The sequence below is a fragment of the Papaver somniferum genome, chromosome 3, assembly GCF_003573695.1.
Source record: "Papaver somniferum cultivar HN1 chromosome 3, ASM357369v1, whole genome shotgun sequence".
In the NCBI taxonomy this organism is placed as follows: domain Eukaryota; kingdom Viridiplantae; phylum Streptophyta; class Magnoliopsida; order Ranunculales; family Papaveraceae; genus Papaver; species Papaver somniferum.
In genome coordinates, this window is record NC_039360.1 from 90,041,894 (window position 1) to 90,069,440 (window position 27,547).

Below are 27,547 nucleotides of genomic sequence, written 5' to 3' on the forward strand. Positions count from 1 at the left end.
CTTGTGGATTCTTTGAAGTAAGTAGAGGGTTGAGACAAGTAGATCCACTTTCTCCCATTCTTTTTGTGATTGTTGAAGAAGTAATGAGTAGAAATTTAACTCAAATGGTGCAAGAAGGAAAAATTAAGGCAATGGTTCAAAGAAATGGTATTCAACCTTCTCATTTACTGTTTATTGATGACATTTTTGTTTTTTGCAATTGACACAAAAGATCTCTGGATAAGTTAATGTAATTGTTGATCAATTATTAAAATGCTTCTAGCCAGGTGATTAATAAAATGAAAAGTAAATGTTTTGTTGGAGGTACATATGATAATAGAAGAAAGAGTATTGTTGAGCATCTGCAAATGGAACTCTCTGATGTTCTCTGATAAGTATCTTGGGGTTATACTCAATCCTGGTAGAGTGAGAGTACATCAAGTATGGGGGATCGTGGAAATGATGCAGGATATGCTTGCTAGTTGGAAAGGTACATTACTTTCATTTCCTTTTAGACTTACACTAGTCAAATTTGTGTTATGTAGCTATCCTATTTTTACTATGTCAGTCTATAAAAGGCCAAAAGTGGTGATAAAAGAATGTGAGAGAATAATTAGAAATTTATTATGGACTGGGGACCCTGTTGAAAAGAAGTTAGTAACTGTGAAGTGGGAAGAAGTTAATGCTCATATTTCTGAGGGAGGTTTGGGCATTAGAAGATTGGAGGTGATAAATAAAGCATTACTAATGAAACTGATGTGGAGAATTATGACTGAGGATGAAGAGTGGAAAAACTTCACGAAGGCTAAATTTATGAACAAGAAGGCTGAGTGGATTTAATCATAAAATCAATCTCCAATCTGGCTTGGTTTGAAATGGGTGGTTCAAGATATAAATGAAGGTTCTAGATGGATTGTGGGGAATGGAAAAAACATATCAGTTTGGAATGATAAATGGGTGTTTGAGTATCCATTAATTGAGAGGCATCCAGATAACAATTTTATTCAACAACATCAAGACCGGAAAGTATAGCATCTAATAAGCAATGGAAAATGGAAAATTCCTACAGCTTTGTATTAGTTTCTTAAGATGGAAGACTTACCTCAACTAGGTGATGGTGCTGATAAAAGGATTTGGAGTGCAGATGTAACTGGGCATTTTTCAGTAGCCAATGCAGTTCAGCTGGTCAGAACTAAATTTCCTTCAGTTGCATGGGCCAAAAAGGTATGGGATCCTTGTCTCCATCCATATATATCTTTGAATGTCTGGAAAATTCTTAGAGGAGCATGTGCAACATAAGAAACTGTTAGGAAAAAAGGTTTCATCACAATTTTTAAATGTTATTTGTGTATGGACCACATACTATGGAAATGTAGTTTTAGTGATAATATATGGCACTAGTTATGTGAATTCTTTAAATTCTCAATTCCTTCAAATTTTGAGGGACTATTAAACCTTGTGAAGCATAAAAGTCTTGCCATTGAGCAAGTTTGCTTAATTAGTGCTTTTACTTCCATGGTGGAAATATGGTTTAGTAGAAACGTAAGAATGTATGAAGATCAAGCTCCAAACTGGGTGCAAGTTAAATGCAGAGTATTGAGTTTCACTAAGGAATGCAGTATCAAAATGAGGGGAAAGAAATGGAGTGCGTTGTATGATTTCCATGTACTATCTGCCTTTGGTATAAATGCTATTCCAGTGATTAATAATATGGTGAAGGAATGTTTCTTCAGATTTCCAGAGATGAATCAAATATTAATTTGTTGTGATGGTGCTGCCAAAGGAAATTCTGGGCAAGCTGGTGTTGGTTGTATTGGCAAGGATAGTGAAGGAAGGTATGTAGGTGTTATTTCAGGTGGCCTTGAAATTGCCACGAATTATGTAGCTAAGGTAATGGCTTTGATCATAGCGGGAGAATGGGCAGTGAAGAGAGGGTTCATGGATGTATGATTTAGTCTAGACTCAAAGGCAATGATAATGGCTTTTATTTCAGGTAAGATCACTTGGATAGTGAGTAGTATATGGCAGGCAATAAAGAAAAACCTGAATAGAATATCATTTTGACTTTCATACAGAGAAATAAATTTGTCAGCAGATAAATTGGCCAAGAAGGGAGTTTTGCTGAGTAGAGGAGATTTTGTTTACTATGACGATAAACCAACTTTCCTAGGTGTGTTAGAAAGTGAAGATTGATCTTATTTTAGATTTTATTTTGATACTGCAAAAATGTATGCACTATTATAATTATGTCTAGTTGCTTTTTGTCTGGGCATGTTCCACTATTAGTTGACCTATTTACTTGTAGATTTTATCCCATAATAGATGACTTATCTCTAAACAAGGAGATATTTCTAAAATTATTCTTTTAATTGATTATAAGAAATATGCATAATTTGATAGGCGTGTTTGTATTCGTTAAGTAAATGTTTTAAAATGCTTTTTCAATTGTATGAAGTTTGAGAGATAAATTATTTCAAAATTTCACTAGTTATTATCCACAAGAATATAATTGTAAAAAATACTTAAAAGGCAATCTTTTCCCTCCCTTGTCTTAAGAATTCTGCAAACTTGAATTAGGTCATCTAATAGTGGGACGGAGGGAGTAGTATTTATCAGATAAATGAAATGGCTCTCGCACACTCAGCCACTACTGGGAAAGATAAATCAACTCTCAAGTAACTCGGTAAGCTGGTGCCAGCGCCGATTATCTTACAGCACCATCGTTGGTTGATTGGTGGGGCATGCAGTTTGATAGTTAGTACCCATAGTGGCATCGTATGGATATGACATGCTATTATTACCTATGAGTTAGCTGTCTAATCTTTTAAATAGCTCATATCCGCAAAGCCATATTGGTGTTTCCTCCTGTGTTTCGCTGTTTATTTGGTTTGAATGTCTTTCGACCCTGGATCAATTTAATGGCTTACGAAAACACACATGCTTTTTTGTTTTACTTTATTTTTGTTTTCCAACTAAAAGCATGATACGTTTAGCTGGAAGGATTTTAATTTTAGATAACTTCGGTGATGTAGGTGACATTGTAGCCCATTACTAGAGTACCTATAAAGATCTAAAGGTCGATTTGCTCCTTCACTGCAGGTTATCGCTGGTAGCTTCATTCCAGATTCCTACAAAGGGTCGAGATTGTTAAATCAATCGGAACCTTCCTCTGCACCATCTAAGTTTGCTCAACGTGATGCTGGAAGTACGGGGACTGGAAACCCACATTCAACAACCTTCTCTAGTGAGCCCTGTAGTCCTCTCCACCACAGTGCAGGAGCATGTGATAACAACCCTGGTATGGCAAACATGCCAGTTTTCTGCAGTTCCAACTTGTTTAGTCTCATGCACTCCAGCAAAGCAAAATCTAGGTGTGGCCTATTGTATCTTCAGTATTATTTTCTTCCTTCTTCTTAACAGGTTAGGTGTGCCAAGACAAAGCCAAACAGGGTATTTTAGAGGGGTCTGTACCCTTTTTAGATGTTGTGTACTTCAAGAAGAATCTCATTCTGTGCAGACCAAAATTCAGCTCTCAATCCACCTCTTTGCAGTGTCCAGTACTTTGTTCATATGTGCATATCCACTTACCACAACCTTGTCTACCATCTCAATCCCTTCAAAGCCTCGCCCATCTTATTGTGGAATGTGTTTTTCACATACCAAGCTACTACCACGAGTCGCAAGATTTGAAGGAAAATAATATGAATACTTTTGACTCTTTTAACATGTACTCCTGAGTCCTGTCATCTGCAATTCGTGATCATCCAATGAAATTTGGATTCCATACTGCCTAAATATGTATTCTTGTAATGAAGTACTTGAAGGTACACATTTATAACACCGTTGATGGTATAAAATCTACAGATCAAAAGAGAAGGACATCGAGCTGCGCGTACCTACCACTAATTTGATTGACCATGTCGAGTAAAAGCAATTAAATTTATAAATTAGTTAGTTTAGTAGAAGCAAACAAAATTCTAGTTATTGATACAAGTGGCTCAAACCTTTTGACCCCATCATAACATGCAAAACTTTGCTGATTCACACTCTCTACTCTTTGAATGAAAAGCTTTTTCACATCACTAATATAGAACACAGTATGCAATCACACTGGACTTGTTGAAGGTCTGATTTTGGCAGGCATACTCTTGAGGCCCATACTGAATTTTAAGGAACTCTTGGGAGTAATTGACATTTTATTCATGGAGTCCTCAATATCATCATCTGACAAATGATCATCAACCTCGTCACCAAGTTGCTCCTCCAAATCTTCTTCGTCATCATATGGAGGGACAACATCCGACCAGTGCAGAAAGATTGGTTTGATAAATCTACAAAAATGGTAGAAAGGTATTTTCAGTGAAATTGTTCCTAAAGCAAGCATATGAGAATTCATCTCCTTACACGAGTATTATTGCTTAAAAAGTTGCAGAACACAAACCTCTCGCTTCTTTTCAATAGACATGGGTCAAAAGGAAAAAACATATCAAGTCTTTCCACTCCACCAAAAGCCTTTGAAAGATCCGACTCAAGCAAGTTCTTAAAAAGAAAATTTTCAGATGTCGTAATCAGAGAAGCAGCTCTTGCCTGCTTCAGAAATTCATCCACAACTAAAGGCAGACAGACCTGTTTCAGAGGGAAAAATGTTGACCCTGTGAGAAAACTACAAAATCTTGAATGAAAAAAGACTGTATTGGTCATGAGTGGCTAACCTTCAATGGATCCAAAGGGTCTCGGAAAATACGTTGTAGAGGAAATCCTAAAATTATCGATTTTTGATCAGGATCATCCAACATTTCCTTCATACGGAAGCAGAGCACGTATATGATGGCCTATACAAAGCAAAACAAAGAATTATATAGTAAATTAAAAATGAAATAATATCTAGCATTCAAAACTAAGCAATTGGCTATTGGAACAAAAATGTGATTCAGGAGAGTATTTAAAAGTTTATTCAGAATCCTTGAAAAGATTGTGTATGATACTCAAATCATGTATCAGTTATTATTAATCCTTAAATTGGACAAGAAACACAATTTACCTGGCATCCAGAATAAAAAAGTCTATGTGCTTCCGGGTTTAATGTTTTCTCTTCAGCACCAACAAACTGACAGTATTCGACGCACCAATTTACTAGCCTGAATGTATGAAAAAGTAGTGGGAAAATAAAAACCTTGCAATGATTTTCTATTAGTGGCAATAAAAGATCTGTCTCTTTTGAAGTAAGAAATTCCAAAACCTCACAGTACAAAACTAAGACTACTGACCCTTGTAATGTGCTAGCGATGATATGCCCTTCAAGAAATTTAGCTCGAGACAGATAACTAGCTAGATAAGCAACTGAACTCATCCTACAACCCAAACATTCACAAATGTTAGACGAGCTCGAAAACAAACAACAGACTTCAGAAAGAAATTGCATACAAAGACAAAAGACACTTTAAGCACTTAAGATTTCTTGTAAACATGGGAAAATGAAATCTACAGGTAAAAAGTATTATACATGAATGCCATAAGATGTTCAAATCACCAACCACTCTTCTTCCGACAATATTTACGAGTGAGAAACCGAATGGTCGTAAGGGAAACTTCAGACAAGTAGGTCAAAAAGCATTTTCCCACATTACCTGGTGAGTGGAATTCTGGTATTGCATAAAAAAACATCTCTAAGCATAAACAGAAAGCTCAAACCGCACTCTTCAGGATCTAATGAGCAGGCATAGAACATGAAAAACTGCACAGAAAGGGAAATCAATTTGCATTTACAGATGATAACGAGAAATAAAAATTATTACAGAAATAAATATTACCTGGGCAAACTTCGATTTCTGGGTATTCAGAACAGTATCATGGAAGGACTGGAGAAGTGTCGGGAACACCTAAAAAACTAAATGGTTAAGACAGTAGATACGGGTAGCAAAATATTATACCCCTCAATACCTATACACTGCAAGTTGAAAGCAATAAAGAAAAGGGCAGACGTGGTACAACACCTTCGCCAAACGACCATTTTCAGCACAAGATTTGAGATGTTGAAATATGAGTACCAACAAGTAATCCAGATTCTGTGAGTACTTTTTAAGGTAAACCAGCCTCCTAGCAATCTCATTTGTCATATCCAAATTCTGAGCAAGCTTAATTGTTTTCGCAAGCTGAAGAAAAAAGTTGACAGTTTCTAATTATAGTTTCACTGTATTTATATGGTGCCGAAATAGCATATAAACGGGTTCACAATCATCCTATCTAGTACTGTGTTATGACATTCATTAGGGAAACACAGCCACAATATCATGTTTGTATAATACTTTTTACTGAAATATACAAAATAAGAACCATGTTGGAGACATTCACAGAAGTAAAACAGCTTACCCCATAACCATTGTCTTCGCCGTCTATATCTTCTAGTTCCATATGAAATATGCCCTTATTTGATTCACTTTGCTCAATATCGTCCCATTCTATTTCCACCTGAGAAGGTACAAGAATAAACTAGTTAACTACGCGCTATAATACCTGGAGAGGGAGAGAGATAATTTAAGGTCTTCAAGGTACTTACATCTAATTCTACAAGCCTATCCACCAATGCAAATAGCATCGTACTTCCAACAAATTCTCCAATTGGACCACACTCAAGCCTTAACATGCTCTCCGCATATAATGCCATCATCTACAATTACGATTTCATACAATATCAGTATATCCTCTGATCAATCATAACAATTGTGTATCAATGTAGTGTTGTAGTAGACATACATATATAGGCAGTACGAGAACTGTATTATATAATCCAAAAGAAGCAGGACTGTTAAGTCAAAAACTGATGAACCCTGATTGACAGAAACATCTAGCTAGAGATTAAAGCATTCTAATTTGCAGATTGGCCTTCACTCTGACTGTGTGGTCATGAATGCACATATTAAATGTAAAAGATTGCCTCGTGTACATAAATTCAAAATACAATATCCCAACTCCATTTAAAACATCAATTCAATATACAAAAATAATACCCGACTCCATTTAAATTTTTCCGAGAAATTTAAGGAATTCACTTTGAATGGTAAGGTACAGACTTGGAAAAATAGTTGATAGTGACTTCTTACAAGTAACATCCTTAATCAATACCAACTGCAAAAATGAACTAGAAAGAACTTCCGGATCAGGCAATCCAAAATACTCACCTGTTCATCAGCGTTAGTGTGAGGCATCCGGTAAAGAAGTATGGACACTAATCTCATAGGTACAAGAGGCACCAGCTCGGTGATGTTTATCAATGCTGAATGCACCCGATCAAGCACTTGTTCCTTTTTTACAACGCCACGAGGTGTATCCAGATCTATTTTAAAAGGCGGTGTAAAATTGGTAACAAGCATTTCCAAAGACGAGTCAAGAAATTCTCCACCAGAAGTAGCCTGTGATATTAATCAGAAACAATCATCATGCAACCAAACAACTAATGAATGTTGGTGAAGGGAGGAAAAAGCAGGTGCAAAAGTTCAAAAGTAGATACCAAACGTATAATCAGGTCCACCAACACATCCAAAACATCAGGACTATACTTCCACATACTCATCCCGAGAATCTGAAACATGGTCGCCAAAGAGAATATTATATGGTGCAAACAGCAAAACCCCGTTTCTTTTCCAAGTTACTGGATAATATCTACTCACGAACTTACAGCTTGCAGAAGAGTCTCATGCCGAACAATATCAATAAACGCAACTGCTCCAGATAAACCCTTTAAACACATCTGCAGAATATGACATGAAAGTTTAACTAGAAGAAAAAAGAGAGGTATAAAAGCTGAATGTTATGACGGCTTATGCAAGATATCTTACCACAAGCGACGCCACTTCATCAGGATCCCTTCCGGGCTGGTTCAATTTCCCAACCAAATCATGATACTCGCTTTTCCCACCCTACCCCAAGGAAAAACCCAAATGAACTTAGCACCAAAAAACATGTATATTCAACTCTATCTTAACAAACACAAGAAATAGTAAGAAATTCAAATTCCACATTACCCATTTGCATCCCAACTTACAGTCATTATAATCTTGGGTAACAAAAATCTCGAAATTCAGTAAACTACAACATGCATTTTCGAAAATTCATTGCATATATGTTCACCGGCATGTTTTAAAAGGATAATTGTTGTGCACTGAAGAACAAAAGTCCTCAACTGTTTCGTACAGTATTCCAATATCGCCAACACAAATTGTTTTTCAGTGATTTTGTAATTTAAAGTTCCCCAACGATAGATTGAAATAAAATCGTACAACAACCAATCAATCATCCAATGATGCTTACCTCAGCAACTTTTAATAGGATACCACGAATATGTGCGACCACATCCGAATCATCGTATTCAATTTCTCCTGTATCGATATATTCTTCCATATCTCCCTCTAATTCCATCCCCATGGCGGTTCCAACTTCAAGGTGGTTACCCAACCTACTTTGAATCACACAAATTCCAATAAATTGTAAGATAACCGAAATCAAATAAAAAAGAGTTGAGAGAAGCAGAATTCATCAAATAAAATCTATTTCAACGAAACAAAAAGATATTTATCATAAAGAGTCGAGTAATTGGGGTTTAAGGGTTGTGAGAGATTGAGACCTTCAAAGCCGCCGCTTCAGCTTGGAAGGTGAGAGAGAAGAGAGGAAAACGAAAGACCGCAGGCTTAGGGTTTTTGAACTATTTCTCTCCACTGATGCAGTGATGTTGAATTTTCTAAAGTCTTGGTGGGTTAGAATAGTAATAGCAATTCTTTTCCAACCCTAGAGAAAGATTTTGTCCAGAATCTACAGGAAGGCTATTATGGGGGTGTCACATTCTATTAGAGGGGCGTCACCTAATAGGACAAAAACGGGTCACCCAGAAGTAATATCAAAAATCCCTTGTCTCAAATAATTTTGTAATGACCGAACAACCCTTTCGTTAATTTCAATTTAATTTAATTAGATATTAATTGATTTTTACGGTTGGATTCCAACCCAAACCTGGACGTAAAACCTGTTTCTACGTTGGAATCAATCCAAACCTGGACGTAAATTCAATTTTTACGGTTGAAATTAAAAGGAACCTGGACGTAAAACCTGTTTCTACGGTTGGAATCAATCCAAACCTAGACGTAAAACCAATTTCTACGGTTGGAATCAATCCAAACCTGGACGTAAAACCAATTTCTACGGTTGGAATTAAAAGGAACCTGAACGTAAAACTACATGCAAATAAAATTCTACGGTTGGAATTAATCCAAGCCTGGTCGTGATTTCTTCATAAACTAAAATTACGTCTAGAAAAAAAGCACCAAACCTAGACGTAACACTAGCAGAAACGTTACTGAAACCCTAATTTTACTTCAATTTCATTCAATCTAACCTATTTTAAGCACAAAAACGAGTAAACAAAGATGGGTTTGTTCGATTATTACCTTACATACACCATGGGTTTGTTCGATGAAATGATTCAAATGGATTTACAGCAAAGAGGATGAAGAGAAATAGGAGAGAAGAAGAAGAGTAGTTGAAGGGTAGTTTGGACAGTTGCTATTGAATCAAAAATACCCCATAACCAGATTTTTGGTACTAAGTATCCAAGTGAAGCCCCTCTATTGGATGGTGACGCCCCAATAATAACCTTCATCTACAGATTGTTGTCCAGAAATAACATGGGCCAACAAATGAATAGATCTCTTGTACAGCCCAACAAGATAAAAATAGCACTAATGTGATTTGGAAAACAAGATTTGAAAATTAAAAGGTTATTTAATCGTTGGTACCCGCAAATGACCGGCACCTAAATTTGGTATCTAACATTTAAAATATTAAAATATGGTACCCGGTTCCGTTACTGACTATCAAATCAAACACGATGGTCAGTTACGGAGTTAACTATGTTATGCTGATTTATATGGCTGATACCAGCCGTCCATATAAGACAAAAAAATCTCGGCGATCCTGACAATTGGATCGATGGATTGGTATCATCCCCTAATAGAGCTGGTATCAGCCCATATAAATCATGATGTTATGATTTGTGTTACAAGCTTACACAACTAATTACATTATTATTCAATCAATTTTGCCATTAATTACGATGCTTATATCCTAGCGTCTGGTCAGTTATATACACGCGTTAGAGTCGGAAAGTGATCCTGATTAATCATTTTAAAAAATCTATAAAACCAAACCTCTACTTATTTTCATATTATCCTCTCGTTTCTCTACGACTCCAAGAACATAAGTAAGGATTTAAGAATCAATTATCGATGTTAGGAAGAATCTATGGTTCTTTAACTCGAGTTTTGAAGATTGTTTTATTTTTGGAAACACTAGCACTGAATCCCAATCCATAACAACCACTGAACTTCCAATCAATCTATTAATGAAACTTAATAATTCTGATTTCTTGTTATCTTCACAGAGCCCAGTGTTACGATCATGCGAGTTAATAATGGTGAAGATAGATAATGGTTAGAAGGAGTGACGATAAATGAAAATGGTGATGATGAAGATGAATAATAAATAGGTCTTAAAGAAAAAACAATGGGTTTATTGACGAACCATATATCCAAGCTTATCTACGAGCCCTGGGTCCAAGTTTTAGTCTTGCGGTCTAAACATCATAGAGCGGCCTCATAACAACACACGGTGCCATTCCCTTTTCCATAATCCATCTGATACATTTTCATTGATCCAAAATAACTTAAATAATTATTACATAAGATATCATATAACCCCACATATCCACGAAAACATTAAACCATATGAATTAGGAACTAACCCACTAACTACAGTATATAATTTAAATGACTCCTAATAACACGTGTAACTGGTTTGAAAGAGTAAACCTGGCTTAGGAAATTAAATGCAAACTAAACAAAAACATCAAATACAAATTAAGTGAAATTTGATTAATCTTGACCGTAACAACTATTTTCCCCTTAATCTAAGGCTTGTCCTAAAATCTTACATCTTGGTCTATCGTCTCGATCCTGGTCCTCAAGGTTGCAAAATTGAAAGAGAAGATTAGTTGGAAACTAAGTTCCAAGACGTCTATGAAATCATCATGTGTATTGATCCTCCACAACTTTCTTCAAAAAAACTTAATTTTCACAAATACAAACAAAATTAATAAACGTAACCAAAAATTGAACTTCATAAGTTGGAGATGCTTGAGTATCCGGAGGAACAAAATTTTAAATTTCTTTGTTACTTGATTCTTCAAAAATATTGTAAGCATTAGAAATATGAAGATTGGAAAGCCCCTAATTTTTTTTTTTAACTACCAAATTTCCTTTACATATATATCAAAATATTCACACAAGTAGAAACTTCTTACGTTTTGAGATTTTTGTGTAGTATTGCTCAGAGTTTTATGGGATCTTGAAGAAGTTGCTGAAAATATCTGAGAGCATATATAACTTCTTCAAACCCTTTCAATAATTCTTGAGTATTAACTTGATCAAACATTTGTTTGATTATTGCTACTAAGTATGGAATATCTTAATGTGTTGCGGAAAACAAATACCTGCTCTGATACCATTTGTTACGATCATATTAGTTGATAATTGTGAAGATGGATAATGGTTAGAAAAGTGATTATAAATAAAATGGTGCTGATAAAGATAAAGAATAAATAGTTTCAAAGAAAAGATAATGGGTTTATTGATGAGCTCTACGTCCAAGCTTACCGACGAGCCTTGCGTCCAAGTTTTAGTTTGCGTCCTAACCCACTAACTAAAATGCAAATGACTTCTAAAACTACTAACAAATAACTAAAATACGAAAATATATGAAAACTAACAGAAACATCATATACAAAAATATGATTAATCTTGACCGTAACACCCAGTTTTCGGTTTCTTTTTCTTCGATAGAGGTTGATTTCAAAGTTTGGATTATTCAGTCTAGGATTTGGAAATAATACTGATTTAGGGCTTTCAAGTTGGGCTTCTGAACAATCTGATAATAAAAAATCTAAACAATCTATGGTTGAAGATTCAATTAAAATAATTGATAAAAATGAAAGTAATCAAAAAGAAAAATTAAGTACGGATGAGTTTTAACATGTTTGTTATTGCTTGATTCCGTGAGACGAGTTATGAAATCTAAAATTCAATTTAAATTTTGTTATAACATATTATACTTAGTAATGTTGTGGGGTAATGATTAAACCTGTGTAAGAATGGGTTTCATAAGATTGTTGAAATGTTCTTATGTGGATTAAAATGACTTTTAGGTTTTTTATTTCATTTGATTTGGTTTATGGAGATTATGCAATGCTTGGGCTTATCATCTTTAAATTGTCAACGACAATTGCAAGTTTAAACAAAACAAAAAAATGGTGTAGAACATGTCTATATATAATGAAGATGTTAATGGAGAACCGTTGATTATCAAATTAGTAAACAGCTCATTCCTAACGGCGAGTAGACAACGTCAATAAATTAATAGTTTTAATTATTTAGGTAACAGAGTGTTAGGTCAATCGCTTCACTTGGTAGTCAATAACAAGTTTAGGTATCATGCCTTAATATTTTTGTTAGAGCATTGCACGGGTGAACTCACAAGTGTTGTTATCTCAAGATTTTTGTCAAATTTAGTTGATCAAAACTATATCTTGATTTCTAAGATACAGTCAAGTTTTGGATTAGGATAAAAGTGTATAGTTGAGTACCAGACATCACTGCGTTTTACCGTTTGAAGGCGAAGATCAAACGGAGTTTTTGGAGAACTTCATCAACAAAAGGTAAGTGAAGACTGAACCACATATTACTCAAGTTTTCACCTTTCTATCTATGCGACTATGTCGCATGACTAAAAAAGACTTTACATGCACAACAAAATTTCGAGTCAAGTTTATCTTGATTAATTATTCTCTAAATATGTTGACTAAGCTTAATAACATTTGTTCATACTTGATGAATTTGGTTAAAAACAATTTATTATTTATGATCTAAATTATGATTCAAGATAATCATTTGAAAATATCCAGAAACAATGATATGTGTCATTGATGTTGTTCGGGAATGTTTCAAATTGATTATTAGAGAGATATAGAACTACTGAAAATCTGGATACAGGACAGTCAATACTAGCTTACATACCATCGCAAACTGGTAGCCAGTACACGTACGGGGGTAGTTATAGTTCGGCAACGACTTTGGGTACACAAACCCGGTATACAGACCCAAAAAAGTTATGTGACTCGTGAACTCAGGATGGTACACATACCCGCTATACAAACCCAAAAAGTTATGTGACTCGTGAACTTAGGTTAATACACATACCTAGTATGTACACCGAAAAAGTTTTGTGAACTCCTGAACTCTTTTTTGTCTTAAGGCTATACAAACCCGGTACACGTACCATGACAACATAACTCACGAACTGCAAAGTAAGTACACGTACTTACTGAAAAAGCGGGGGTCTAACAACCACACTCAATATTTCATTCAGCAACCTGAGTAGACAAACTCCAATATACTTTCAAGAGAATCAACTAGATAGTCAAACTCAATCTATAGAAAAGTATATCAAAGAGTTATATCTCAATTACTCAATTCAATCTGCAATCAAACAAATAAGAATTTGCGAGCATGAGAAATAACTTGGACGGTATCACAAACCAACATTCAAGTGTCAATCAATTCAATCAACAACCCAAAGGTCGGATTCAAGAACTGATTGAACTTAACGCACAACCTATGATATTTCTATTATATAAGAAAATATAATGCGGAAAAGAAATAGCACAGACACCAGAAATTTTGTTAACGAGGAAACCGCAAATGCAGAAAAACCTCGGGACCTAGTCCATCTTTGAAAACCACATTGTATTAAGCCGCTACAGACACTAGCCAACTACCAATGAACTTCAGACTGGAATGTAGTGGAGCCCTAATCAATCTTATATTGATCAAGGTACAGTTGTGCTCCTTACATCTCTGAACCCCGACAGGATTCTGCCCACTTGATACCCTTAGCTGATCTCACCCACAACCAAGAGTTTCTACGGCCCAAAGTCGAAGCCTTGATAAACAAATTTGTCTCACACATAAAAGTCAATTGGAATAGATAAATTTGTCTCCCACAGAAATACCTATGAGTTTTGTTTCGTCTTTTGATAAATCAAGGTGCACAGGAACCAATTGAAAAACCAGACTTATATTCCCGAAGAACAGACTAGTATTATCAACCAACTCACAATAATCTTAATCGTATGAAAGCGAAACAAGATATTATGGAATCACAAACGATGACATGAAGATGTTTGTGACTATTTTAATCTTACTTATCGGAGATAAATCTCAAGCAAGTCTTAGCAAAGATAATACTCAATCACGATAGTAAAAGTAAGATCAGAACCGCAACTACAAAGAAAATAGTTGGGTCTGGCTTCACAATCCCAATGAAGTCTTCAAGTCGTTAACCTACAGGGTTTCGTGAAAAACCTAAGGTTAAAGGAGAATCAACTCTAGTCGCAACTAGTATCACACAGGAGGTGTGGGGATTAGGTTTCCGAGTTGTTAGAGTTCTCCATCAGGGGTTTGCAATCAATGTTACCTTGGTAACAAAGCATTCAATATTCACCGTTAGATGAAAACTTGATTAGATTCAAGTTATTATCTTTCAACCGTTAGATCGAACTTAGCTTGTTATACACAAATGAAATATACCTTCATTTAGGTTTGAGTAACCGTACCTAAACGTGTACACTAGGTTGGCTCAACAGTAGTTAACCAAAGTTAGCTATATGAATACTATTATATCAACCTTATTCATATTAACCACAACTAGTTCAAATGACTCAAATGAAACTAGTTATAGAGTTGTTCAATTGGTATATTCTCATAGAAGTATACAAGAAGACAATTGAAGCAAAATCGGTTTGATTCACTCGAATCAATTCATTAACATTATAGCCACGATTTGCATAGAATGCATTCCTTATTATTTAAATGTATTAGTTCATGAACAAACCAATTTTAGAAATTTAGCCACTCAAGTATGCAAACGGGTACGCATACTTAAATTAGCAGGACTGAGTTTGGGTTTGCCAGTATGCAAACGGGTACGCATACTTCCAAACACAACAGAAATTCTCGAACCCAAACCCTTCGCCAGTACGCGTACGGGTATGTGTACTTAGGCTCCCAGAATTTCACAACTAACATGTACGCATACAGGTATGCATACTATAGCTCCGGTCATGGATCACATATATGCAAGCACGCATACTATGTTCATAATCCAATGATGGTTAAGTGTTAAAAACTCTATTTCAATCATTGAAACATTCTTATAGGATGACAATAGCTATTTTCACGAACTATTAGCATCAAAGCAATTTCAAGTTATTGAAATAATCATAATGAAACATTCCAAGTCTACACCAAATGATTGTATCACACAAACCATGTAAGATGTTACTCAGAAATTTTCACATGATCATCTTTTGAGTTTCTTCAAGAATATAAGATGAACTTGGTTGAAACAAAATCTTACCAACACACATTTCGATAAATATGTAAGCGAGTTAAACTCAGCTCGAAATCTCAAATTTGTATAATCGAATACTATATAGTAATACGACTTTTGTCTCAATATAGGAGATAGAGTAGAAATAGACTTTCCAAGTGATAGATGAGTTTTAGTCACCACATACCTTTTGTTGATGAAGTTCCAAAAGCTCTCCTAAGTAGTTCTCCGTCTTCAAATGATGAACGCCGTGAAGTCTAATGCTTAACTACGCTATCTGTCCTAGTCCGAGATATCACTATAAGTTGACTAGAAATCAAGACTTATAGTTTTGATCACTAATATTGACAAACAAGCTTGAGATAGCAACGCTTGTGAGTTTGACCGAGAAGTGCTCTAACAATCCCCCCCTTTGTCAATTTTAGTGACAAAACTATCAATACATATGGATTACGAAATAAATAAACTTTGTCGCTTCTCATCCAAATGCTTGATCTCCTTGGTTCTTCAATATTACTCGAAATCTTCGTCACTTCCAAGGACTCCAATGATTCTAAATGTGTTCAACTCAGCATCATAGTTGTTGAAGATCCGTAGCTATAACAATGATAAAACAGTTGCTCTCAATCATTGTTATACAGTGTCATAGTATTATTCTGCAACATCAAATTCCAATTGTATCACAACTTTGACAACAATATTATGGTGATGTGTATCACTCCCCCCTTAGTCAATACTTCATCTCACAATGAAAATCACTCCCCCTTACATAATGATCCGTAAACCATATGTATTTGTAGCGTGAACTACACATTAATTCTCCCCCTTTTTGTCAATATAAATTGACAAAGGTACGAAAACTAGTGAGATCCTCATGAAATTTTCATAGAGACACTTCATGACCAAAAGAGAACAACATATAAACTTGTTTCGATGATTTCACATAGTCGAAACTTAGTGTATTCATCAAGGAGTTTATAAAGATACAAGGAAACTCCTACAATATTCCACATCCGCACTCCCCACAAAGATTTGGCAATTAAGCACAAGTTCAAATAATAACTCTCCCCCATAAAATGTCATTCCCGAAAGAACAACAAGAGCGACCTTACTTTTACAAGAAAAGAAGGATTTCTTTGGACATTAACAAATCACATGAAACATGAATTTATATCCAAAAATCTCAATTGAATTAACCACAAGGAAATTGATCAATTTCATGCTCAACATAAGAGAACTTACGGAGCAACACAGTACATACACAAAGATGTGGATCGGGGAAAGACCAATACTGCGGAATAATCAAAGATTCATTAATATTTTTCATCACTATTTGCACAATGACATATAATAGACTTAATCTTTGTAAACAAAAGTTCATCCTATCTTCCATAAATATTTTCATAAAGACATAATAGGCTTAACTTTTGTAGTCAAAAGTTCATTCTATCTTTTATCAATTTTTTCATACCGACATATAATAAAGTTAACTTTTGAGCAAATATGGGACAGTCAAGGTTCACAGACGTCAACAACATATCCCATAAGAATTTACAATATATAAAACCATAAAGATTAATACTGCAAAAATCATTTTCCAAATAACTTAGAATTTAAATAATTAAATCTAAAAACATTGCAATATGAAAATGTTGGCAATAGCTATGTGTAATCACAATAATGGCTATTCCAAACCCTAGTTATCCTTCTTAAAAACACAAGAATAAATTCTCAAAAGAAGTTTCCTAGACATTGTAGAGCTTTCTCAGGGAATCTACTGAGAATTCCATCTCACTATTCAAAAACCCTTTGATAATGGGATCATTTAGTTCCTCCAAGTCTTCAGAAATATCAGTTAACTCACTAAGTTCTCTTTTCAGTCCACATAAAGTGTTCTTTGTAAGAGACAACATTTGTTCATAGTGAGATATTTCTTCTAAAGATGAAACGATTTGAGATTTTAACTAAATCATTTCTTTTTCTGATGAAATCTTTTACCATTGACCTGAAGTTATTATCACAATGACAAACATACAATAGGTAGTTAGAGGAATACCTAAATCATTAATCGTAGCCTTCACCCTTTTCATCCTTGAGGACTGAATTCCTTCACATAGATACACATTGACAACTTCTACTGCATCCCTTTTTGTGATACCTCTAGTTATAGGTGTCATGAGACTGTATCTTTCAAAGAGAAAAAGTGAAGTACAATTTTGATCACAAATGAACATAAATAGACTTATAAGATAACTAACCCTAAAGAACCTTTGAAAAAGTCTCCACGGTTCATGATTTATTAACAAAATATTCACTTGCTCAAAATAACTTTTAGTTATAAATAGACTAAAGAGAATTAACCACCATACTTTACATGACTTGAGAAACCTTGATGTGATCCTTATTCTCAAGTCAAAAATAAGGATGCATTACATTACTATGACTAGATAGTAATGGAGTGAACCAAATGTTCACTTTTTATGTCACAAGGTGACATATCAAGGTTTGTTGAATAAACAGACTTACCTCGTCTGACTTTGATTCTTTTAGACATCTTCTTCTTGTGCTCATGTGTTTGCTGTTTTTCCAGAGTCAGATTCATCCTTTGCATGTCATTTTGAAGTTTGGAAACTCTTTTGTTATTCTTCTTGAATTTCCAACACTTACTTTGAACATGACTTTCACTTCCACAAAACGATCACAATAGAGAAGAGTGTTTGCTTTGTAAAAATGACTCATGTTTATCACAACTTTTGATATTAGATGTTCCAGAACCGGCCAGAAAAACGTGTTGATTGTGCTCACAGTCTTATTTTTGAACGCTAAACCTTTTGTGTTCCCAAAATCCTTTTGACCAAATAACATTGTTGAAATCTTGTCGGAGCTTCCTGACAACCTTTGCAGGTCACACTTGAGAGAATTAATCTCTTTTTCTTTCAGAGATAGGGTTCTGGTAAATTCATCATTAAGACAATCGATCTCAAGAGTTTTTACATGAAGTGATGATTCAAGTTTCTCCAGTAAGATCTTCAGTTGAAGATTTTATTTGTGAATTTCTTCACTTTCTCCAAGAATTCTAAAATCTCAGTGTCAGACTCGCATCCTGAATCATATTTTGAGTTAATGGAAACTTCCGCCGAGAAGGCTGAAAATTCTGAACATGATTTGGGACTATATATATCATTGACACACTAAGATGTTTCTTCTTGAACTGAATCATCAAAAGCATTAAAGAGAGAAGGAAATCTCTCGGATCCCTTGCTTTTCTTCACAATATTCTTGATCTTTTGTGTAATCAGTGATCTGTTAGGATCAGATTGATTAGAACAACATTCATCAGCCCATGACAAGTTAAAAGCTTCACTTGTAATGGTCACAGCATTGAACGCAAACGTTATGACTGTATTCTGATCATGATCAAGTATTTTAACTTTCCAACAAGATAATTTCTGGAAAAAGTATCAAGGTTATTTTCTTCAACGATGACATGCTTCTTAGAATCGTATCTGAATGACAACCATCTGAGATTTTTCATCATAATGTCCTTTTCAGGAATAGTCTTACCCAACGCAAAAGATGCATTAACAATTTCAGACACTTTGTGATTAAACTCATCAAATGAATCTCCATCTGCCATAAAAAGGTTTTCCCATTCACAATTTATGTTTTGAATCCTAGCTTCTTTCTCACAGGTATTCCCTTCAAATATGGTTTCTGAGATATCCCAAGTATCTTTAGACGTTGTGCAGGGAGTCACATGATGCGGGAGCTCTGGGTAATGGATAATGGCATTTAATCCGTCATAATTTTGCTTTGCAGCAAGAATCTCGGCAGCATCATATTTACCAATATCCTTTGGAACTGTTACATCGCCTTATGTAACTTCCGGAGGATCATAGCCATTAACAACATAAACCCATGATTAAAAATCACGCGCTTGAAGAAAGGGACGCATAAAAATTTTCCACCAGAAGTAATTTGATCCATCGAAGACTGGTGGTATGTTTATAGAGATAACACTTCTGTCCATATTCAGATTGCTACAAACACAGACTTATGAGGTCTTAAATGTGTTTGCCTGCTCTGATACCAATTCAAAAAACAGGGGTCTAACAACCACACCCAATATTTCGTTCAGCAATCTGAATAGACAAACTCCAATATACTTTAAAGAGAATCAGCTAGACAGTCAGACTCAATCTATAGAAAAGTATATCAAAGAGTTATATCTCAATTACTCAATTCAATCTGCAATCAAACAAATAAAAATTTGCGAGCCCGATTGAATAAGAGAAATAAATTGGACGGTATCACAAACCAATATCCAAGTGTCAATCAATTCAGGCAACAACCCAAAGGTCGGATTCAAGAAATGATTGAACTTAACGCACAACCTGTGATATTTCTATTATATAACAAAATATAATACGGAAAATAAATAACACAGACACCATAAATTTTGTTAACGAGGAAACCGCAAATGCAGAAAAACTCCGGGACATAGTCCAGCTTTGAACACCATATTTTATTAAGCCTCTAAAGACACTAACCTACTAGCAATGAACTTCGGACTGGAATATAGTTGAGCCCTAATCAATCTCACACTGATCAAGGTACAGCTGCGCACCTTACGTCTCTGAACCCCGGCAGGATTCTACGCACTTGATTCCCTTAGATGATCTCCCCACAACCAAGAGTTGCTACGACCCAAAGTCGAAGACTTGATAAAAAAATATGTCTCACACAGAGAAGTCAATTGGAATAGATAAATCTGTCTCCCACAAAAATACCTATGAGTTGTGTTCCGTGTTTTGATAAATCAAGTTGCACAGGAACCAATCGATAAACCAGACATATATTCCCGAAGAACAACCTAGTATTATCAACCAACTCACAATAATCTTAATCGTATGGAAGCGAAACAAGATATTGTGGAATCACAAACGATGAGACGAAGATGTTTGTGACTACTTTTAATCTTACCTATCGGAGATAAATCTCAAGCAAATCTTAGCAAAGATAATACTCAATCACGATAGTAAAAGTAAGATCAGAACACGCAACTACAGAGAAAATAGTTGGGTCTGACTTCACAATCCCAATGAAGTCTTTAAGTCGTTAATCTACAGGGTTTCGTGAAAAACCTAAGGTTAAAGGAGAATCGACTCTAGTCGCAACTAGTACCACACATGAGGGTGGGGATTAGGTTTCCCAGTTGCTAGATTTCTCTCTTATATAGTTTTCAAATCAGGGTTTGCAATCAATGTTACCTTGGTAACAAAACATTCAATATTCACCGTTAGATGAAAACCTGATTAGATTCAAGCTAATATCTTTCAACTGTTAGATCGAACTTAGCTTGTATATACAAATGAAATTTACCTTCATTTAGGTTTGAGTAAGCGTACCTAAACGTGTATACTAGGTTGGCTCAACAGTAGTTAACCAAAGTTAGCTATATGAACACTCTCATATCAACCTTATTCATCTTATCCACAACTAGTTCAAATGACTCAAATGAAACTAGTTATAGAGTTGTTCAATTGCTATATTCTTATAGAAGTTACAAGAAGACAATTGAAGCAAAATCGGTTTGATTCACTCGAATCAATTATGAACATTATAGCCACGGTTTGCATATAATGCATTCCTTATTATTTAAATGTATTAGTTCATGAACAAACCGATTTTATAACTTTAATCACTCAAGTATGCAAACGGGTACGCATACTTAAAGTAGCCGGACTGAGTTTGGGTTCTCCAGTATGCAAACGGGTACGCATACTTCCAAACACAACAGAAATTCCCGGACCCAAACCCTTCGCCAGTATGCGCACGGGTATGTGTACTTAGTCTCCCGGAATTTCACAACTAACATGTACGCATATGGGTATGCATACTATAGTTCCGGTCACGGATCATATATGTGCAAGCACGCATACTATGTTCATAATCCAATGATGGTTAAGTGTTCTAAACTCTATTTCAATCATTGAAACATTCTTAGAGGATGATAATAGCTTTTTTCACGAACTATTAACATCAAAGCAATTTTCAAGTTATTGAAATAATCATAACGAAACATTCCAAGTCTACACCAAACGATTGCATCACACAAACCGTGTAGAATGTTACTCGGCGATTTTCACATGATCATCTTTTGACTTTCGTCAAGAATATAAGATGAACTTGGTTGAAACGAAAGCTTACCAACACATATTTCGAGAAATATTTAAGTGAGTTAAACTCAGCTCGAAATCTCAAATGTGTATAATTGAATACTATATAGTAATGCGACTTTTGTCTCAATATAGGAGATATATTAGAAATAGACTTTCCAAGTGATAGATGAGTTTTAGTCTCCACATACCTTTTGTTGATGAAGTTACACAAGCTATCCTTATTAGTTCTTCGTTTTCAAATGATGAACGCCGTGATGTCTAATGCTCAACTAAACAATCCATCCTAGTCTGAGACATCACTATAAGTAGACTAGAAATCAAGACTTATAGTTTTGATCACTAACATTGACAAACAAGCTTGAGATACCAACGCTTGCGAGTTTGACCGAGCAGTGCTCTAACACTTACCCTGTCAAATATTTTCAGATACATCAAAAATATTTATACTAGATAATCGGCATTTGAACAACTCTTTAAAAACACATCTAGAAATATTTTATCATATTAAAACCTATGGTTATGACTCAAGATTAAAGTCTGAAATTGTTACATGAAAATGGTTAAGCTTATAGTTCGTCTGGATAGTTTTGACTAACCTTTCATGAACAAGTCATTATACACAGTTCGGTTATGGTTCATCCTAACCAGAGTGTATATTTTTTTGTGTTAATCTCAAATCAAAGATTCATCTAATGGTGGATATTGATTGCGTGATTCCAGAGCTACCTTGGCTTAAATCTAAAACAACCATTGATTTTGAAAGTCCATATAAGAAGAACCTCAAGCAACTGGGATCTTGGAATCCCCGACATTTTTCTTGTGTGTCCCAGTTGTAAACTAGAGTCGTCTTCTCCTTTAAACCTTTTTAGGTTTAGCTACTAAAAAGACTCCACCTAGAGATTCGTGAAGCCAGGCCCGACTATCTTTATCTTGATAGTTCGTGTATCTTGATATTGCTACCGATTGCTGGGTATCACTCCGATCACGTATATTCCTTTATGATGATTCTTAATTGAAATCGGAGTAGGAATTACTTGCGAGGTGAATAATAATCTAGGATGCTCTTCGGGAGTCGTAAGTACCAGATTTTGAGGTTTGCTAGACTTTCTCTATTGCAAACAATTTCCTATCTCACCTTGATCTTCGATCAAAACGGAAATCACATGTAAGCTTATTTGTGGGAGGCAGATTGGTTTAGAGTCTTCAATTGAGTTGAAGCAACTCTTAGGTTGTAAAGGACGTCAACTAAGGGAATCAATTGCGCAGAGTCTTGCGAGATTCAAGAGGCGTAAGGAGAGCGACTGTAACTGAATCGTTGTGACGGCAGATTTGGTCTCAACTACATTCCAGTCTCAACTTTTGACAGTAGGCTAGAGTCTGTAGCGGTTTAATGCAGTTCGGTGTTCAAATATGGACAAGGTCCCGAGGTTTTTCTGCATTTTCGGTTTCCTCGTTAACAAAATTTATGGTATATGTGTAATTTCCTATGCATTATATTGTTTATCTTTATAATTGAAATATCAAAAGTTGTATGTAAATTAATCAAAGTAGGTACGTCCATGGTAATTGTTGGATATGACTTGATTTATCTTGGATATTGATCTTTGGAATCGTCTAAGTACTCACACGGTATAATCAGGTTCACAAACTTTCTCCGTTTACATATTGATTGTGATAGGAAAAAATATAAACTCTTCTTATAATTCCTAATTGAGATTCATTGAGATGTAACTCTCGAAATTGTAATTGAGTTTTGTCCATACAGGTTTCCTAAGAAAAAGTTGGTGGTATATTTTGGTACCGTCGTATTTTCAATTCTAAATGTTGGGTATAGAATCTAGGTGTTTGTCATTTATCGGGCACCATCGGTTAAATAGGCCAAATTTAAATTTTAACAAGGGAAATATCAACAAATTACACGGCGAAAACTCATATATATATATATATATATCAAGATCAAAAAGCTAATATTTAAAAAGTAAAATTGATGATTTTGACTTGACTGATCTTGGTTATACACTGGTTATTCTTTTCATCGAGACAAACAAAAGAGATGACATGACCTTAACCGAGCAAAGACCTAATAGAGCACTTGCCTTTGATAATTGGCTTCTCTTATATCCATATATCACCATCTCTAATCTTTTGGTTGGGGTTCCGACCACAATGTTTATTGTAATTTTTACTTTTGAAGCATACCAAAATGTTAATTTGCTTAATTCCAACCCAAGTTGGAATACTGGTCAATTCATTTTAATTTTTTTTTGTCATTGTCCAGGGACAAAGCTAGGGATCCATATACGGATGGGCAAGAAAATTTTGCTAAAATTTTAAGATAGTGTGTCAAAACGTACTTTGAAGCTCGTAACATGAAAATAATCAGCCCATGGACTCACTCCGCCCTATCCTTGGCTTGACCATCAGGATTATAGAGACATAATTTTTGATTGTTGGAAATATTATTTTTCATCATTACGGTTCGAGGGCTGAGACCCGAAATATGTCCGCCAGCTAACAAATTTCAGAAAATATTCATATCTTCTTCCATAGGGTTGGAAAGTAGCAAAAGAAGGTTGAGAAGTATAGGAGAAATATGGTTAAATATGAAGCTGAAGGATATAGCAACCTAAGATGATAGTCTTATTTGGGTTCCAGATATGAACCTCTATTCCAATAGTCTCGTCTCAGGTTGAAATACACGGTGATGTATCTCTACCGCGGTTTCTTGAGTTTACATTACAGTCTTGTACCATTATCCACAATGACCTCAACCGAAAGTTACATTAAATGAGTATTCAAAGTTGATGATTCAAATCCAAACACCATGCTTCCCTCCCTCTATTGTTAACTTCTTGTATGTGCGCGTTACCATTTATTGATTCACCCACCAGTAAGTACATTCAACCTTCAATTCATTTACAGTGGCATCTATAATGTAATATGGATAAGTACGTTCCACAACATGAGAAGATCGAGATCGAAGTAGGCTCCCATTGTTAGGTTATACTTGGCAACTCTCGTTGTACTTCTGGCAAACTTGATGAGGACGACTCATATGTGGGATATTGGATTGAGCATGGTTCATCTGGAGAAGGTTTGTTAGGAATGATTGATGTGTCACGACTAAGACGCGCTAATGCTGGCAGATCAAACTCATGGATATGTTATTCTCAATATCAATCTGGTTGTTTAATTTTTTTATACCATTTGAGCATTACATAGACCTTACATTTTGCTAAAATCTTACCCTTCAAAATATGTTTCAGTGATTGTACCACAATGTGGGGTGTTTATGACTTCTGCAAATTACTCTGTAACTGGTGAAAACTTTTCCGCGATGACGTACTGATTGAACAACCCCACATAGTGAATAATCAAAAACTTGTTTCAATTCAAGTTCTGCAAACTCTTCAAAATATTGGTAAGGATGAAGAACAACATTCACGGGGCTTCTTGTCATCTACCTAATAGCAAAAACGAATAAATGTAGCTTCATCATCACACTGCTTCTAAGCTCAATTGTCCTTAAAGTATTTGTTTATAAGTAGAACTCTTTTTTGGTTGTCCATATATTTTGATTGGCAAACCAGGAAGTAAGTATACCAACAACATTGAAAATAAATTATTAAATTCATATATGACCATGTTTTTATTTAATACTCAATCGATATATATAAATTTTGATATTTACCTCTATGATCCTCTGGAACCATTGAAACTCGTCTTTGCTATACTTCCGATAAAGGGCTGCGTATATTTCTGCTAAAATTGCAGAGCTCCAATCATAATATGGTGATACATGCAGATCTTGTAACACTTCAAGCCAACTAATTTTTGGAACATTGGTTGGGTTAGGAAAGAACTGTAACACAATACTCTTTCGAGAAACTATAACGCAATGCTCTTTCGAGTAAAAACATTGGTTGAACTCATGTTGATCTATAAAAAACCTTCCAAAGTTGAACAACGTAATCTATTACTTTTCAACTTTTTATGGTCCACTAGTATGACGGGTTCAACAAAACTACGAAGAGCAGTCTTTCATTTTTTTCATTAAACACCCATTCAATTATTCCACAAATGAACCATAATTGAAGGGGAGTACTTCTTATAACTACAAAAACAATAAATTTTTATCCTTCAAAATTACAAAATTATAATGTGTCACACCCCGCGAATTATGAGACTATAACCTAGTCCAGGATCCCGGAGCGCCACTATCGCAGGTCCAGATTTTTATTCTTAAAAGAACAATAATTTAGAACTACGAAAACAAATCCAACAAATATTTTAAATAAATAAAACATTTACAAAACAAGATTTAAATGGTTACAACCATAATTTAAAGTAATCAACAGTTCAAGTAAAACATATCGACGATATTAAAATACCAGCGCGCAAATCCCCATGATAAATTATGAACGCGCGATTGGGGATATCAAAACTAATTGGGGGATAGAGGAAAAGGACAAAAACTGGATCCAAATATCAAATCAGGGTAACCCCTTATCTAATTAATTTTTTAATTCCTAATCTACCCCTCACTAATCAGGTTAAGTGTTTAATAATAATTAGTAAAATCTTAAGATTTTTGATAAATGATTAGTGTGTATTTTTATTTGAATTTGTGTGAGTGTGGTGTGAGTAGAAGGAGGGAATTTTTTTTTTGAGAGGGAACTTTTTTTGTGAAAATAGAAGATGATTGTGAAGAGAGAATCGCAGCTGCTGAATCTTTAACTCAACTACAACAACAAGCATATCTTCAATCTTCGGTTAATGATAACAACTCACAATTGGAATTATATGAAGAACCAACATCCTTGGATCATGATTTTTGTGAGCATGAAGTGTTTTCTGAAGAACCAACCCAAGAAAGTAAACCATTTCAACATACAAGCATCCCCAATACACAGGTAATGCTGCTAAGAGGTCGAAATCTTGATTTTTTTTTAATCCACCATTTTTTTCTCTGAAAAAGCTCTGTGCCGGCATAGAAATAGTATGAATACCATGCCGGCACCACAACTACCGGCATCGTATTCATACTATTTCCATGTCGGCTGATAATATCCCCCACTTTGAAACATTTACCGGCGTGGTCTTCAACCAAAAATTCCATGCCGGCACACAGTTAACTTTTTACCTACCACCGAATATTCTACGGAATATTCAGTCGGCATGGTTCACTCCTAAATTTACCATGCCGGTGCCCCAATAAAAACATCTATGAGTTAAAGAATTTTGAACTTCAATACAGGCGTGGTATATAAATTATCGAGCACGCCGGTACTACATTCCGGCTTTGAACCTTATAAAAAGAGCATGCCGGTACCACAAGAAAAACATCCAGAAGTTAGTGATTTTGGTAGTAATATACCAGCGTGGTTTATAAATTATCGACCGTGCCGGCTCTCGGTTCCGGCGTCGAAACCTGTGTAATGAGCATACCGGCAATTCCGTTTCCGGCATATATATTCAAGAAAATACAATGCCGGTACTGTTTAAAATTAGGTCCTCTTTTCTAAGTGATGTTCCGGAATTCCGGAACATTATTCGAGAATGCCGGCACCGGTTTCCGGCTTTGGTTGTTTTGCGATTAATATGCCGGAGTTGTTTTCGAGCATGCCGGAACTAATACCCGACATAGTAATTTAATTTTATTTGGAACTAATTCAATTTTTTTTTCATTCATTCCTTAGATTGTGACATACATTGATCCAACAAATTCCCAACCGCTTGGTCCGGATACATCCGAATACTATAAAATGCCTCTGGTATGTTACCAAACAATACTTTTCACCTAGTTTTAGAACTTTATGTGAGGATTGCTTGTAATGAACCTTATAATCTCCCATTGTTGTCCTTATGTAGGGAATAAAATTTCCAGAGGAAGCAAT

At 35.2% G+C, this 27,547-nt stretch overlaps 1 protein-coding gene across 1 annotated transcript; it reads right to left on the minus strand.

The window, feature by feature from the left end:
* Positions 1-3,899: 3,899 nt before the first annotated feature.
* LOC113356780 (RNA polymerase I-specific transcription initiation factor RRN3-like) lies at positions 3,900-8,742 on the minus strand. Its single transcript, XM_026599997.1, has 16 exons — positions 8,600-8,742; positions 8,287-8,431; positions 7,815-7,895; positions 7,655-7,726; positions 7,487-7,558; positions 7,158-7,388; positions 6,536-6,646; positions 6,349-6,447; positions 5,973-6,131; positions 5,790-5,858; positions 5,607-5,713; positions 5,247-5,330; positions 5,021-5,117; positions 4,692-4,811; positions 4,421-4,605; positions 3,900-4,310 (listed from the first exon to the last, which is right to left on the minus strand). The coding sequence occupies exons 2-16, from the start codon at positions 8,398-8,400 to the stop codon at positions 4,085-4,087; spliced, it is 1,827 nt and encodes a 608-aa protein (XP_026455782.1). The 5' UTR covers positions 8,401-8,431; positions 8,600-8,742; the 3' UTR covers positions 3,900-4,084.
* Between the last annotated feature and the right edge of the window lie 18,805 nt (positions 8,743-27,547).

Excerpts from the sequence above, each read along its gene's own strand:
- LOC113356780 (XM_026599997.1), bottom strand. The coding sequence starts at position 8,400 with ATGGGGATGGAATTAGAGGGAGATATGGAAGAATATATCGATACAGGA. Across the intron at positions 6,448-6,535 it reads ATAGGCTTGTAGAATTAGAT|GTGGAAATAGAATGGGACGA; the intron begins GTAAGTACCTTG and ends GTACCTTCTCAG. Across the intron at positions 5,118-5,246 it reads ATCGCTAGCACATTACAAGG|GCTAGTAAATTGGTGCGTCG; the intron begins GTCAGTAGTCTT and ends TCATACATTCAG.